The sequence below is a fragment of the Marmota flaviventris genome, chromosome 8 (genome assembly GCF_047511675.1).
Source record: "Marmota flaviventris isolate mMarFla1 chromosome 8, mMarFla1.hap1, whole genome shotgun sequence".
Taxonomy (NCBI): domain Eukaryota; kingdom Metazoa; phylum Chordata; class Mammalia; order Rodentia; family Sciuridae; genus Marmota; species Marmota flaviventris.
The window spans coordinates 54,992,520-55,009,866 of NC_092505.1; the positions used below are offsets into that span (position 1 = coordinate 54,992,520).

Below are 17,347 nucleotides of genomic sequence, written 5' to 3' on the forward strand. Positions count from 1 at the left end.
TAGAGGCAGATAACCTGAGCTGCATAGCTGAAATGAGAAAGGGTATGTTTCTCTGATAACACTTAATTGCAACTCTGGAAACAATACAAACAATTGGAGTTAAAAAAGACTCCTTCGATGTTTCTCCGGTTAAGAAGTGACTACTTCAGAAAAGTACTGTATTCCTAAAGAATAAATAGGTGTTAAGACAATTGCATGGTCCTCCCATTAAAAAGTTCCTTATATACTTTTTCATCCAGAATTTCTATTGCTTGTCTAGGAGGCTCTAGTAGTGATGGGGTGGGGAGAATAATATCTAGAGTATTACTTTTTTTCTTGGTCTTGAGACTTTCATAAGCAAAAAGTGAATTATGACTTGAATGGCATTAGTCATAAATCTGCAAAATGTAAATTTATTTTTAGCTCATCCATCCATCCATCCACCCACCCAATAAATACTAACATTTACTGCATGCCAGGTATTGGGTTATGCAGTGAAAGACATGGTCTCTAAAGGAGTTGACAACCCTTAGATTTTTTAAGTTGGGCCAATTGGCATTTTATCTTTTATTTATTAACAATTTTAGAGTGTCATATGTTCTCCATTAATCAAAATCTGTCTGGCTTAAGTAGAAAGCATACACTAGGAGTACAGTAAATCCTGAATCCCCAGATAACAAAGGAAATTAATATACAGAGTGAGATCCTCGGATGTTCCCTTAAATTGTGGATAATTTAAAACATTAGTTTCTTTTGGTCGATAGCTTTCTAAATACATTATAGAGTTTCTTGCTTTAAATGCAGAACATACTAATGATTCAGGGTTATTACTAATATCAATTATTATGCCACACTGTAATAGACTGGTTGTGTTGGACTTTATGAGATAAAGAATGCTTTTGCAGCAATACCCAGCAACCCCTGACCACTATGGGTTTTTTTTTTTGTTTGTTTGTTTTTGTTTTATTGCCTTTTATTTTTTGCCATTTATTTGTTGTCTTTCCTGCTGATCTTACTTTATTGCTGACCATTGAACTATTTGCTCAAGTTCTTGATTCTCTACAGTATTTGTTGTTTCCAAATTGTTGTGGGCTTGCAAACTACATAGTCCAGAGGGAAAATGGCTGATAGAGAAGGTCTTCTATGAAAAGACAAAAACTTAATCTTTATGACATTTCTTTTTGTTGCTCCAAGTATGGTTTTCATTTCCTTCATGTCTCTTCATAATATTCTAAATAGGTAACACGTGCTTGGTAGCTGTGTAGTTGATAGTTTTACTGATTCTTCTTTTACAGAATACAATATCTATATGGTTTGATTTTTAAAGGATTTCTTAGCATTGTATTTTGTAACTGGTGGGTAGATTTTTTAGCTATAAAAAAACTACAAAATTGTTTACCATGGATAAATAGAGTAATATCATTAAACTAGAGTAAGAGGCATAGTGGTGCTAAATATTTTGTTATAATTGTTCAATTTTGAAATGAATATTTTCATCCCCAATAAAGTGATTTGGCAAAAGCAGGGCTCACAGGAAGTGCACGTTGTGATCCTGAGACTTCTAGACCTGGTCCATTTGGGAAGATCATGGGGAAAGTAAGACTTGTTGATTAAATCCTAGAGACCATCAGTCAGACAAAATAACATGACTTACCGTGTGCCAGTCTGATGTCTTCTCAGATATTTTGGGGGAAATGGGGTGATACTGAGCTGGGCTCAGATGATGGAATTTGGGATCAATGATCAAGAATGAAGTTATTGGGATCGCATTAATGATAGGAATGAGGACAGAAAACTTCTGTGTCTGGAGATTTCCAGACAAGCTAAATGGGAAGTGTTAAAGTTTATGATTCAAAAAATCTGGGAACTTTTATCAAGTATTCTGGAAAGTCAAAAGGTTTCCCCCCCACCCCCATATAGAGCTTCCTGCTTTAATAATCTGACAAGGTTAGCATGTCACAGGAGCTACATATTTATGTTTCTTTAAACTGATGCCATTTGATGACATAGCAGGGATCATTTATCATGAGGGGAGTGACTCCTTACCTTTATTTAGAACTTTCAGAACCTAGGATCCTTCAGAACCCAACGCTCACTGGCCTCTTGGTCATTCTTGGCACAAAGCCATACTGAGGTTTCATTTTCCAGAACTGGACTATCCAGTATGGTAATTACTTTCCACTTGTGGCATTTAAAATTAAATTTATTAATATTAGATAAAATTACTCAGTTCCTTATAATAGCCACTCATATCTAGTGGCTACCACGTTGGACAGTGCAGATGTGGAACATGTCCATCACCACAGAAATCTCCACTGGACGATGCTGCTAGTCCTGCCCCCACACAGCTCTCCACCTGTACACACAGCCTCCTCAGGAACTCTTGGAGCTGGCAGTTCTCTCTCCAGCATCGACACCTTAGCTCAGTAAATCCCTAACTAGTCTGACTCAGCCTTCTCTACAGCAGGCTCCTGAGAGCTAGAAGACTTCATGTCTGTATTCTTCCTGTGTTTTAAGATCTTCTCTACTAGCATTCTGGAAACAGTTATTTCCATTGGTTGGTCATATAACTAATCATACTCATGTTCCTGCTGACCCTCTGTTTACACCATACATGATTAGTATGCCCTGGGAAAGATTCTTACAACAAGCTGGGAGCTGGAAAAATGGGCTGTGAGGCTTAAGGTCTCCATGATTCTACACTGTTTGTTTGTTTGTTTTTTTTTCCAACAAAACATACAGTGTTGATTGATGCTTTGCCCTATACATTGTCAAGAAATGTGTTGTACTTGTATTTTGATTATTTCTGTTGTTGTTTGGTTGGGGGTAGGGATGATGGAATAATTGTGGATGGGGAAATATTTAGGTTGAAATAAAACATCAGTGAAATTTGAAACCCAAAGGCCATGATGTTGGACGATTAGCCTCAGGTGAGTTCTAATGTGAGGATTCCCACAGGTGTAAAAGGATAAGCTATTTTTGTTCCTTCAAAGCATGGTAACCATTCTGATTGGGCAGACGAGAATGCTACCTGCTAGGACCCTGAGGATAACTGTGGAGGGGCAGTACTGGACACCTGTCTTCACTCTGTTCTAGGAAGTTTGGACAACTGAGAAGAAAAGGTTAGTGAGAAAGAAGTCTGACAGCAACTGCCTTAGAGAACTAACCAGGTAGGACTGTATCAAGTAAGATTTGTCAATGGCCTTGATCTATTTGTTGGGAAGCTTGTGGTCTGGTATTTGTGGCCCCAGGAGTGCTCCGCTGAACACCCCAGCACCACCACCAACCTACTTGTTATGAAAATCGTAGATCTCCTGGATGTTGCCAAAGATGATGTGCTCTTTGTTGAGGATCCCAGGGGGGATTTCCTCCACGCCGCTGGTCATTTCCCACAGGTAGGTCTGGAAGACAGCAACAGTTTTATCATTGGCAAGTACACTGCAAGAAATTCAGACAAATAAAGAGGCCCTCAAATGTATGGGGGGAGACATGGACTGGGAATGCATGTAGAGTTCAAAAAGTGAAGTGTTACATAAATAAAACAGAAAGAAATAAAACCTGAATGTTCCATTATCCTGAACTTTAGCAAGCACATACTCAAGTTTGCTTGTTACTTATTAAATAAATGTGTGTGGATTTGAGTGAGAGTATGTGTGTATGTGTGCTGGGGTGTGAATTTTCAGACTCAATTTAAGTTCATTGAATGTGCCATTCTTTTTATTATGAATTGAAATGCCTTACATACTTTTTTTTGGGGGGGGAGGGTGTGGGTTTAGCTCTAGTCTAAGTTTAGCTCCTTTTGAAAAGCACTTCAAACTCTCATGCAATTACTATTGGCTCTGGGAGAAAAATTTCCCGTTTTTTTTTTTTTTTTTTTTTTTTGTTACTCTTTGGGAGAAGAATAAGAGCACTGAACTACTCTCGAGGACTTGACAATGGCAAGGAGGTCATTTTTCTAACAGAGGTGTGAACTGATTACTGCAAGACTTACCTCCAAGCACTCGTGCAAGTCCCTGACATAAGCCTTCTCTGTCTGGAGTAGTTCAGCCATAATGAATCTAGAAGGAAACAAATGGGCTTTCAGTCAGTTATAGATATAAAGCCTCCCTTCCTTCAAACTTCACTTCTCTAACCCACATTTATCATTCTTGAGTGTCCTATTTTTCTACTTTATCCAAAAACTCCTTCCCTCTCCTATGGGTCACTCTTACCCATAGGAGCACCACTTGTGCTCAGCCAGTTCCATAGTCTCTCTCCCTTTAGTTCACCAATACTGTGATTTTGTGTTCATAGGCACATGCTCACACTTGTGTGTGTGTGTGCGTGCATGTGTGCACACGATTCACGAGATGAGGGACTGTTCGTATGCAATCTCACCAAAAAGACTGCTTGAATCTCAGCTTATTCATCTCTCTTACAGCTTCCAGAATGAATTCTGTTCAGCAGGGTTTAGAGATTCATACCAAAACAGTACCCAGTACCATAAGTGAAATCAGGCTTAGGCTGAAAGAAAACTTCAACAGAAGTTCAAAGCTAGGCATGGATGCCCGATATATCACAAAGATCAGGGTTTAGCAAATTTTTTTTTTTGTAAAGAGCCAGAGAATACGTATTTGTGGGCCATTTAATATCTGACATTATTGCTGCTATACAACGTGAAAGGAGCCACAGATATATGTTAACAAAAATATGTGGACTGTGTTCTAACAAAACTTTTCCAATGAAACTATTCATGGACACTAAAATTTTAATTTCATCTAATTTTCACATATACCCAAACAGTATTCTTCTTTTGAACTTTTCAGTCATTTAAATATGTAAAATAACTTTCAGCTTACAGGGTATATAAAATAGACAGTGAGTCAAATTGACCTATGAGCCACAATTTGCTGACCTCTGATCTAGACTATCCTATTACATATGTAGATATTATTTCCAGTGGGATTTATTTGCATCAAAAACTGGTGTACACAGAACTGAGCTTGTTCAGCCTAAGTTAACAATGTTAAGTGACTGCTCTTTTGGGTACCATAAAAAGAAGTCTGTGTTACTTATCTTTAAGGAGAGGATTTCCCTTCCTCGTTAGGCCCCAAAGTCACACAATGATCTTAGACAATTATTAAACTTATGATCCAGGCCTTCAGTGTAGTATATTCATTTTATTTTTTACTCAGCAAATCCTTATTAGAAATAAGGCTTACTAGCTGGCATATGATATGTAATTTAGCATAATATTAATATATATATATTTTACATTTCCTATATCAGTTTTTTGCAAAGTTTATAATGAGAACCCCTAATTCCAGGTGTTCCATCACATGATGATTTTAAGAAATATTGTCCCCTTCTAGAAACTTCACAAGAAATACCACATAAGTAGCAACTTTTCCTGAAACTTTATCTTGATAGAGTTTTACTTAAAGTAATACATTGTTCTAGTAGTGCCCTTTCTATTAAAATTAAAGGACTGATAAAAAAAAATTCCCTTTTGGGTGGAGGTATAGCTCAATGATAGAGCTCCTGCCTTGTATACATGATACCCTGAATTCAGTCCCTAGCACAGCAAGCAAAAAAGTCCCTTTTTCAGAAGTTAATCACTATCTTCCTATTCTTACACTATTGGAAGAGCAGAAAGTTTGTTTGGGAATTAGACAAACAGGAACCAAATTGTGACTTTGTCATTTACTAGAACTAGAACTTGCTTTTCTAAGCCCCAGGTTCTTAGTTATAAAACAGCTGATCACACAGGATTGCATCAAGGATTAAAGAAGATCATGTAAGCAAAGTGCCTGGTGCACAGGAGGTGCTTTGTAAATATTCAGTGATTAAACCTATAGATAGCTATGAAACCAGGAAAGAAGGGAGATCAGAAGGACCTTTAGCCGATCGGCTTTGAGCAGTTGTGTTTGATTTCACTGCCTTGAGTTTCTGTGCTTTTCTTCTCCCCATGTGCTTCCTATAGTTCTACTTGTCTCTCTGCATAATTTATCTCCACTACCCCCACCCCTGTTTTGTTTTATTATCCACCCATCCTTTATGCTCCTCTGGTTATTTTTTGTCCTACAAAGAACTCAGGAGGAGGGTTTGGCCCAGTGTAATCTCCTCATTTCCTTCCACATTATGGATTGACCTGTATCTCCCCAAATTTACATGAAGTCTTGATCCTCAGTACCTCTCATTTTGACCTTATTTGGGAATAGAGTCACTGAAGTATTAGAGTAGGTGGGCTCCCCAATCCAGTACGGCTGATGCTCTTATAAAAAGGGGAAATTTGGATACAGGCATACAGATTCAGGATGAACACCAGTGGAACATGAAAACAGTCACCTATAAGCTGAGGGGAGAGGCATGGAACAGATCCCTCCCTCAGAGCCCTCAGAAGGAACAAACCCTGCCCACACCTTGGTTCCAGAGTCTCAGCCTTCAGAAGTCTGACACAACACATTTCTGTTGTTTAAATCACCTTTGTCATGCAGCCTTCCCCATATGCACTCCCCAAATGAAACAATCTCTGGCTTTACAGACCAGCTTTGGCTTTTTCAGGTCCAAGGAAGCTGTTGTCCAATTTAACTTTGATACAATAAAATAGGCAGAGCTTCTTAATCTTAGGATGCACTATTATTTTTTCCAGCATCACCCAACTAGAGTCTGTCAAAATATTCTTCACAAATCCCTCCAGAGGTCTCTGCATATGTGTGACTCTGTAACCCCATCATAAAGAAAGCAGAGTGTCAAGAAATGGTTTCTAAGATTAACAGCATTGTTTCATATCATCCAAGAATCAATAATTCTTGATTAATGTGAAATTATGTAAGCAGCTACCCACAACCAACTAAAAAAAGTAAAATGTGTTTTGCCTACTTTGAATACAGACCCTCTTCAGTATCCTCAGGAGACTGCTTCCAGAACCCCCATGGATACCAAAATCTGCAGGTGTCCAAGTCCCTTCTATAAGATGCCATACTATTTGTGTAATCTATGCAGTTCCTCCTGTATACTCTAAATCATCTCTAGGTTACTCATAATACCCAAGACAATGTAAATGTTATGTAAATAGTTATGCTGTGCTGTTTACAGAATAATGACAAGAAAAAAGTCTACATGTTCAGTACAGGCACAATTTTTTTTCTGAATAGTTCTGATCCATGGTTAGTTGAATCAGAGGATATGGGACATCTTAGAAAGATGTTCACAAGAATGGAGAGCTGATTATATGTAGAGAACAGAGCCAGAAGCTAATGTTAAATGGGTCCCAGTTCTCTAAATTGATTCTGGCCCCGTATCATTCATATTCTGAGAAAACAGAGTTCACTTAATAAAAATCTCAGCAACTTTGGATTCTTCCAAAATGTCTGAATGCCAGCATCCTCTGGGTCTTCTTGCTGATGCTCCTCCAGGCTGTTGTTGAGCTGGTAATAAACATAGTTGGCAGCTTTACATGTGACCTTCACAATTCATTCACTGGGCCAGTATCTAGATATGTCTTCCTTTCCTTTTAAAATCCTATTACTCACCAGGCAAAGATTCTGAAATCTGAATACCTAGACTAAGTCATAGGCTGGGCTACCTGGCACTAAATACCTCCAAAAGGGTGCCTTGCTTTCTTCTTGCCAGTTTTGTATCCCTTAGCTTCAAGTGAGGAAGCTGGTACTGTGGTACTTATTTTAGACAAGTTTTTACCCTTTCTCAAAGGTTTCAGTTTCTGTATCCAATGATACCCTGTAAGATTTTCTTGATCATTTTTTTAGCTTCAATACTCTTTTAATCTAGTTGTTCACTGAAGACAGTATAACATATTTCTTGTCATCAAGGAATTTATAATCTAGTTAAAGAAATGTTCAGAAATCAATTAGATAAGAATAGGATGAATCAGTATAGAGAAGTGGTGTAGAAGTTCAGAAAGGAATGAGCCAATGACAACAGAAGTTGTATATAAAGAATTCATAGATACATAGGACATGAACTGTATTTTAAAGAATCAATAGCATTGCTGGGTGCAATCTAGAAACTTGGGAGGCTAAGGCAGGATGATCACAAATTCTAGGTAATCTTCTCAACAAATTGGCAGGATCCTGTCTCAAAACAAAAAAAAAGAATAGGGATTGTAGCTCAAGGGTAAGAGTCTCTGAGTGTATACTCAATACCACCACCACCACACACACACACACACAAAAGGAATTTTAAAACCATGCAGGGAAAAAACAAAAAAAACAAAAACTAAACCAATGGGAAAGGGAAAAGAAATAAAAATACGAAGGTTCTAGGCCAAGAATACTGCATGAACAATAATATGTAACTTATTTGTGGACCTGAAAGGAGACAATGAAAGGATATGACTGAAGTGTATCATTTGAATTGGGAAGAATTTTGAAATAAGACTGACTTAGGTGAGTCCAGATGATAGTACCTTGGGGAGTTTGATCATTATCTAAGGGACAACATAAAACCATTTGAAATTTGAAGCTAGTAGGGGACATAATAGAAATAAATCACAGAATACAGAATGGTGAAGAGTCAGAACTGGTTTAAATTCTGTCTCGATTACTTCTATATAGTTTGGTTTGGGAAAAGTTGCTTGGCTTTCCTAAGTATGATTTCTTATTTGTAAAATGGGAATAATTATAGCTACTGAGAGAAGTGATAAGTAGATAGAAATGTGTATAAGGCTGTTTGGATGATGTTGGTGGTTGGAAGAACGCTGGAATTAGTAACAACAAATCACCACTTCGTAAGGCTCATCTGGCATCACTGTGCAGGGAAACGGGATAGGGGCTGGCCATGGGAAGACTATGGCAAGTTTTTCAGATAATTCAGACTTCTGGTGATGAGGATAGCCAACAAGAGTCTGTGATGATGCAAAAACAAGGGCAGAGATGTAAAGCAACTTTGAAGAAAGGATTAACATAAGGAGTGAAAGGATGAGTCAAAACTACCTTCACAGTTTCAGGGCTGGGAGGCTAGAATTGGGAAACTAAAAGAAAGAACTAAATTTGTAGGGGAAGGGAAAAAAAACATCTGGTTTTGTCACTGTTGAGTTCTGACATTGCGTAGGGAAATGTGATGATCCAAGAGGAGGAAGGTTACCCTAGGAAGTTCCTGATCCATGGAGAGGACTCAGACACCAGGCAGCTGGGAGAGACCGAGAAGCCTCCAGGGAGCCCATATTCTCAATGGAAGCATCATGCTTGTCCACCCCTCTCTGGGGAAAAGGACACCCTAGCTGCCAAAAAGGACAGGTGGCGGTGAAAACCAAGCCCAGTCACAAGGAGCCCGTGGCTGTGTGGGAGCTCTACGGCACTTACTCTTTCTTCCGGGCTGACTTCCGCTTCTCTTCATTGACTTCATGGTTGGCATCCCGTAGCTTGACCTCACGATCTGACAGGCTCGCTGGGATGATGTCCAGCTCCAGGTCCTTGTTATCCTACATGCAGAAGGATCACAGAGGTCATCTTGGAGAAGCTTTAGAAAAATCACTCACCCGAGGTCGGGGAGGTAGTAAAGCAGAAAAACAGAAAGGTATCATGGAGAGGATGAAAAGATGGGGAATCCTACAAATACCTGCCCACAAGCACTCTTCTTCATGGGGTAATTCTTCTTTTCAAATAAAAAAGATATAAAATGTTCAGTTCAAATGTTTACTATTAATATCCATAGCAATAGACATTATGTATCTATGTCCCAGAAGCCTTTGTTCTTGATTAAATCTAAACATACATACGGAGTCATAAATTAGTCCAAGATTGGTTCTTCACCAGCAAAATAATGTGAAATAGAAACACATAAAGACAAAAAACCATGTTTCATTTGTCAAAGAAAAATAATCAAACTATTTTTTATTTAAACAAGCAATTTCCCTTGGAAATAAAAAGCTAAGTGGTTGAACAATGACTGAACTTTCTAATTACCCATCCCTACTTATTTCAACCATCATTTGGTATTTATGCATGATGGAACCCTCTAGAAGAAATTCAGTTTAGAGCCTGGGGGAGATGTTAACTACTTCAACTCATAGTGGTTTGACCATTTCCCTCTCTAGGCTGCTCCGCTTCAGAGCATGAGCCTATTTAAAGATTTACGAATTAGAAATCCCAGGATTAAATTGCTAGGCTGTATTTATCTCTTAATTCATAGGGTACTGACCCCTATTATAAAGAATATATTAAAAGTCAGTCTTCCTTTGCTTCATGGCAAATAGTACCATTTTTCAGTTGAAATGTCAAACAGCCTTTGTACAAATTTTACCCCTTATTCTTGAAAGAGTGCTATTATACATACTAGGGGCTCTAATCATTTGCTGATTAACATAATTGAGTAAGAGATGATACCAATGAGGCCAAAATAAAGGGGTTAGTCCTCAAGTCAACAGTTAACTCTACACAGAGAAAAACTCTGCTGCATAGCAATAGGTCCTGCTCTTGGCCAGCCAATTTTTGCATTATATGGAACACTATCCACAAGGGCTAGAGGTGAATGGATTAGCAAGATCCTTCCCCCTTCACTCAAAAAACACACAAGACAAGTGTCCCAGGGCTCAGCAGCTCAGAAGGACTCTCTGGAAATGCTCTTTACCTCTGTGGTGATGAGAACAGTGGTGTTGAGGGGGAGAATGGGGACACCCGCGTAGGCAACACCCTCTACCCACCTCTGTGTTGACTCCTAGGGCTTTCTCCAGGGAGTACCGGTACTTCCCCATCCTCAAGGAGAAATCTCTGTAGTGCTTGTCTACGGTGGTCACCCATTTCCTTATCTCCGTGGCATGAATGTGACCCTTTTCCACGAAGCTATCGGCCAACTGAATCAGAAGCTTCACCTTCTCCTTGGTTTGCTGCCCCAAAAGATGGTCTTGTTACTGGATTACATTATTCTTGTGTCCTTCACCCCAAGTCCCCTTCTCTCCACAGCCATAGGTTCCTCACAGCCTGATGGCTCTGTCACTCACTAGCTGGGAGAGGTTGAGCAAGCTGCTTAAACTCTCTGTGTCCTTTGGTTCTTGCACTCACACAATGAGAATCATAATAAATAAGCTGATAATGCAGACTGCTTAGAACAGGGCCTAGAGTATAGCAGGCATTCACAGTAACCATAGCAAGAACCCAGTAAGCCATAAATGCTAGCCATTATTACCATCAATGTAAGGTAGTGGGCTTTACAGGTCTATAGAGTATGTTATCAGTGCATCTGAGATTCATGTGACTCTTAAAGCATCTTATAAAGTACGTGGAGGAAGGATCTCTTTGAGTTACAGATGGAAAAAACCTGAGGTTTAGTTTTAAAGGCTGGTCAAAATTCATATCCTTAGTAAGCAATAGCACCTGTTTGTCTCTGTTCCTTTGTTCTTGGTTCTCTCCTTTCCCTGTACAGGCCTGAGGTAGGATGTAAAATATCATGTCAGTTGGCACATGCTAAGAGCCAAAGAAATCCAACCCAAGACCTAAGGGTAAATGTTATCCCCTTTACTATAAGGATCTTGTCTTTATTTTCCATTAAAGAGAGGGAGGGAGAAAAAGGGTTAAAAAGTATCTGTTAGAGGGCTAATGAGGTAAAACTCTGACATGTACTGGGTTAATTTCATTTCTAGTAAGAATTTGTTCAGCGTCTACTCTGTCTATAGCCTTATGTAGACAGCTGTGGGGCCAGGCTTGGGGGGAAAACAAAAGAAGAAAAAAAGATGTTCATTCCCCACCAAACAGACTATAATCACTGGAGGGGACAAGGTTTTCACAAAGAATAGTTAAATCTATTACTCAAGGCATCATGTAATTGAATGTCAAAATTAGAAGTAAAAAACCACAAGGATTTTTAATTGGGGAAAAATAAAGGTAGAGTGGCATGGAAAGGTGGCAGAGGTCTCATGGGAAGGTGAGGTTCAAATTAGATAAGATATGGAAATAGAAGGCTTATTGAGATGTAAACATTTGCATGTCTTTTAAGTTTCAATTTTGAAAGTCTAAAATCTTCAGGGAAACTTGAAAATTTTAAGGGAAAGAAAGGAGTGTTTAAATGATATTCTTAGAAGAAAAAAGTCTTTTGGGTTGGAGGAAAATAGGTCCAAAATTTTGATCATGCTATAATCTAGATACTTGAGGGAAACTGAGGCAAGAAGTCACTGGAGTAGCAATAGAAAAGACAGAAGAGACTTTATTCCACAGTTTTCACTTTCTAACCCTCCTACTCCCTCCTTTTCAGGCTCATTCACAGTAATTCCTATGGGAGACTGACTCTCCCAAGAAATCCTAGAAGGGCCAGCAGAGTGCTCTGTCTGCCACATGGCCAGGGAGACTGGGGTGCTGGCTCTCCACTGGCTCTTCTAATACACCAAGCCGCTCCTATCTCAAGACAGTGGGCTGGAAGTCAAGGGTGAAAGTGCTTTGGAGTGGAGGAGAGGAGGTGGGTGTGAGGATAGGAGAAACAGCCCTCAGCCATAAAAGGTGAAGAGTAACTGCAACAGGAATTGATTAAGAAAAGAAATCTGGTATCCTAAGGACTTCTATAATATATTATTGCATTTAGGTATTTTTTTCATGAAGAGTGTTTTTTTTTTTGTTTGCTATTTACTTAATCAGAGCTTAACATTTGCTGTTATATCAAGAAATCTTTTTTTGTAAAATTCTAAACACACATATTCTCTGCTCTTGGTAAGGTGATTTCACTCATGAGATGGGGTTTTGCAGCCAGTAGGTGGCTGCAGCTCTACCAGGGCAGCTCCGTCAGGGGAAACTGCATCCTGAAGCATCAAAACATCAATCAGGAGAGTGGCTTGTGGCCAAGAATATTCCAGATACTCTAGGAGCCTAGGGAGCAAATAGTGAATTAAGCAGTGTGGATAAGCTCTAACCCAGGGCCCAGCTATTGAGGTAGTGGCCCATCTCCACTGTTCTCCAAGACCCTAAACTGCAACCTGGTGAATGTCACATGCCCCTCCCTGTGGTGAGGGCTTCTACTCACCTTCCACTCATTGCAATGTCCCTCTTTCATCTCCTTTCCTCCCCAAAAGACACAAGGCCCTTCCCCTTGTCCCCATAGTACCACATAGAGGTGCCTGTATTTTAGTATATGTCATGGAGAGTTATTTAGGTCTCCCTCATTAGACCATGAACTCCTAAAAGGTGAGTATTATATCATATTTGTTTATCTATCTCCAGTGTCCAGAAAAGAGCAGGCACACCATAAATGTTGAATGGTGGAACTGGTGAATGAAGGTGCAAAGCTTGGGTGTGGAGGTGAGTAGAGCTAGAACCAGCAAGAGCTGTGGGTCTCCAGTGGGAAGAATTAATTGTCAGCTTTGGCCCACTGAGACACCATTGTGGCCATGACCTCATAGAGTAGAGTCTGAAGTGATGGCAATGGTGACTGCAGTTGCACCACATGACCTGCCACATTCTTGTGTATAGCTGGTAAGAGGCAAAAACTTATCCCATGAAGGCTGCCAATCAGTATGTGGCCAGTAATTTCTCAGGTGTCCTAGCCTGAAAGTTTTGTCTAAATAAAAAAAGTAGCGAATGCTGGATCAATTTGAGGTTATCTTTCTGGGGATTTGAATTGCAGAGACAGGATTTGGGTGGCGAGTTGCAGGAGTAGAAATGCAGAAGGGAGATGGGGGAGGAAAAGGGAAGCTGAATCCTCAAATGGTGGACACTGCAGAAATCCCTGATCCTCTGCTCCGGGGAGAAGACCAGACAATGTGGCTGCTCAAGTTGGTCTTGGTCTGAGGTGACATCCTAGTTGTCATCTCCAGAGGTGAGACAATGGCACATTTCTTGTTCTTCTAATGGGGCTGTGATTCAGCTTTTTCTGAGGTCCTGGGAGGTCCAGCCACATAGTTTCTTCTTTCTTCCTACATACAACATACACTATCTTCCCCCCATAACAAGCAAATTTGAAACTCAAATCTTTCCACCAAAGATAGTAACTTTTATGTGGACTGGTGAGGTGGAGGTCGAACTGTAGCAGTTGTTAAAGAACAGGTTCAGAATTATGGACAAGATCTGTGGACAAAAGGGAGACTTTGGGAACTATAATTCATCTGACCAGGAAATCCAGAACTGTCCCCTAATGTATGTTCTGCCCTTTCCACTTTGAATTCTATGTTATCTGCTGAGAAAGACCAAGGTTTAAAAAGAGAAGATAATCACTTCTATTTGTCCTTTCTCCCTCCCTTTTTAATTTTCTTTGACCAATTAATACTTCACTATCTTTCTCTCTAATTAGTGAGCCTTACTCTGAATAACATTTTTAAAGTTCTTTTGTTTTGGGCACATTTTACAAGTCTTTAAGTTTAATTTCCTTGATATTAGTCCTATTATCTCATCCTAATCTTCCATATTTGCCTTTCATTACTGGCATTCCTTATATTTACTGTTTGTATATTTCTCGTAGATATGGGCTTAGTAATAATCTCTTTGTGCAGGTAAACAGGTTTCTTGAAATAGATCTTTATATTCATTCCACAGGAGATCATCTGGCATTACAGATGAAAAGCTAAACCTTTCCAGATTTCCCATCACATATGAGCTAAAGCCCTCTAAGGCTCTCAGAAACGGAACCATGCCCATCTTTTATCTGAACTAAATATTTAGATTCTACTTTTCTCAGTCTAACATATCTGTCTGAAACTCTCCAGTGTTCCCTGTCCTTGCTTGCTGAATTCCAAGAAGACATAATTTAGTTCAGCGAAGACTCTAGTCACTTTTATTACTGATTTATTCTCTTGTGTTAAAAAGAATTAAGTCCAGTTTCTCTCATGTCTTCTTTCATTTCAGAGATAAAACTACCAATCTAAAATATGTTTTCTCAACATTATTGGTTACTAGCAACAAAACTAAAAAGGGTACTACTTTACACCCTCTAAAATGGCTCTATCAAAAAGACAAACAATAGCTTTGTGTTGGTGAGCATGTAGAGATATTGGAACCCAGACATTGCTGGTGAGAGTATAAAATAGAATGGCGACCTTGGAAAACAATTTGGCAGTTTCTCAAAGTTAAATATAGAGGCACCATAGAACCTATTCATTCCATACCCAGGTATACACAGAAGAGAACTGAAAACCTATGTTCCCAGCAAAACTTGTACATGAATGTTCATGGCAACATTATTTGTAATAACCCCAAACTAGAAATAAGGAAAACATTCATCTGATGAATGGTAAATATAACGTGATGTATTCAAACAATGGAATATCATTCAGCCATAAAAATGAGGGAAGCCATAAAAACGAATGATAAATGCTAAATCATGGATGAATCCTGAAAACAATATGCTAAGGAAAAGAAGCTAGATACAAATAAATGATCACGTATTTTGATTATGTGATTCCATTACATGATATGTATACAACAGGCAAATCTATAGAGATTGAAAGTAGACTAGTAGTTGCCTGAGGAGAGGGGTTAATGGGGCGTGACTGTTAATTGGTATGGGCTTTCTTTCTGGGATGATGAAAATGTTCTGGAACTAAACAGTAGCAATTGTTGTACAACTTTGTGAGTATACTAAAAAATCAATGAGATGTAATAAAAAAATCAAGAGAATCTAAAAACAAGTTTTGCTTTTAGAAGAAACAGAGTTGTAAATGTCAAGATAATTAACCTTTTCTATCACTGTGTGCCGTGAACCCTTAGAATTTTGAAACCCACAATAGGAAATATCTTTTTTATTCTTCCAATTGGATAGTCTAGGTATGACACCATCCTATGAAATTTCATTTTCCTTTTATACTTACCCAAACTCTATCTCATTTTTATTCTTATATTTGTGGGGTTTAATATAGAAGTACCTTTTTATAATCAGTGTTTCTTTTACTTGATCTCTTTTTGTAATGCGATATAATAACTCAATATAATCTGTTGCCCTGTTTATATTAACTCTCTTGTGATTCAAAGTCAATCCAGTTTCCATTTTAAATTAATTTCATTGGTTATACAGATGAAAACCAATGATGACTAGTGAAAAGAGGTTTGCCCCAAGGAAACTGGACTGAGGTGGGACAGGGGGCTATTGCCTTTTTTTCAGAAGCTCATCAGCTGAATTTGTTATCCTGTAGAGACTGATACAAATAACCCTGAGATCTGGAACATGATAGATGGAAAAACGATACCTTATAAATAGAGATATTTAAGCTGGGAGGAAGATAGAACCTATAGAGCCAAAGTAGAAAAATCATTTTAAAGATCAATTTGGGAAATGGTGTTGAAATTGATCCAGACTTCCTTTTTCCCTTATATTCATGCAAGTTTGTGGCCTCTCTTCGATGTTATAAGATATAGCTAGGTAACCTGGGGGAACACAGCATGAACAAAGTGTCCTTCAGTAGCTTACTGCCTTACAAAGGAGATACCATTTCACAGGCTATTGGAGAACAGACAGCCCAGGTCAGGAGCCTAAAGGTTTTACAGACAAGGGCTGCAGGGTAGGAAGGGCCAGGTCACACCCTGGCACATAGGCAGGATCACAGAGGAGATGGCACAGGACCAGAAAGATGCTCTCCTTTTACAAAGCACAAACTAGAAGGAAGGGGAGGACAGTCTAGGTAGAGAAATGATATGAAAAATATATGAAGGCAAACAAGTATATAATGTATACCTCCAAGGGTGAGGAAATACACCCATTCAGGTGGAGCACAAAACTTGCGTAAAGGAATAATTGAAGATAAAACTGGGGAGGTAGAGGGGCATAGTTGTAGAAGCTGTGGGGCTTTAGGTGGAAGCACTGGAAAACCATTAAAGTTCTTGAACTGGGTGGTAATGTGACCAGTGACCTTTTCAAGATATGAAGAACAGTCTAGATTAAAAGGCAGAAAAGGCCACATGTATAGAACTCATTTAGGAAGCTGGGACACATTAGGGTGGTAACAGTAAATAGAAAAGAGGAGGAAGTTATGAAGTAGGTGGAAAAGGAAGGATGAACTAAATTGACTGGATAGTTCTCCACATTTTCACATTGGTTACAGACAGATTCTGATCCTAAAGAAGCTCTGGGTTATCTGCTGCAGTCCCTCCTCTGCAGGTAGGAACATCAATGGGGCTGATACTACTCAGCCTGTTAATGGTTCATTATTGGTACCATCTGGAGAGGAGAAGTTAGATCCAAACCCCATAACTCATTTTATTAACTCCCATTTTCATTTGGATCTGAACAAGGTTCTGTGTATCTACTACCTCCTTTGTGCTATTTGCTTTAGCTGATATTGAAATGAGTCTGTTATCTGAAATCACAGTTCATTGATTGGCAAAATGACCCCAAAAACCACAGTAATGCAAGGTACAGCACCCTAATATTGAGTGTTCATAGTGTAGGATTTATAGAGTGAATAATCACTTTTGAATTATCATCATAATAATCACTTAGCCTCAGGAATGAGGCTAAGGTC

The 17,347-nt window shown here is 39.0% G+C and overlaps 1 protein-coding gene across 3 annotated transcripts in view; it reads right to left on the reverse strand.

Annotated features, from left to right (window-relative positions):
• LOC114093319 (kalirin) overlaps positions 1-17,347 on the reverse strand; it is a 450,305-nt gene that overhangs the window by 51,751 nt on the left and 381,207 nt on the right. For all 3 annotated transcript variants that reach the window (XM_071615264.1, XM_071615263.1, XM_071615265.1), the window contains exons 22-25: positions 10,622-10,804; positions 9,282-9,400; positions 3,971-4,037; positions 3,271-3,380 (exon numbers count right to left, since the gene is read on the reverse strand). In XM_071615264.1, coding sequence (XP_071471365.1) covers positions 3,271-3,380; positions 3,971-4,037; positions 9,282-9,400; positions 10,622-10,804 — 479 coding nt within the window. The remainder of the gene's footprint in view (positions 1-3,270; positions 3,381-3,970; positions 4,038-9,281; positions 9,401-10,621; positions 10,805-17,347) is intronic.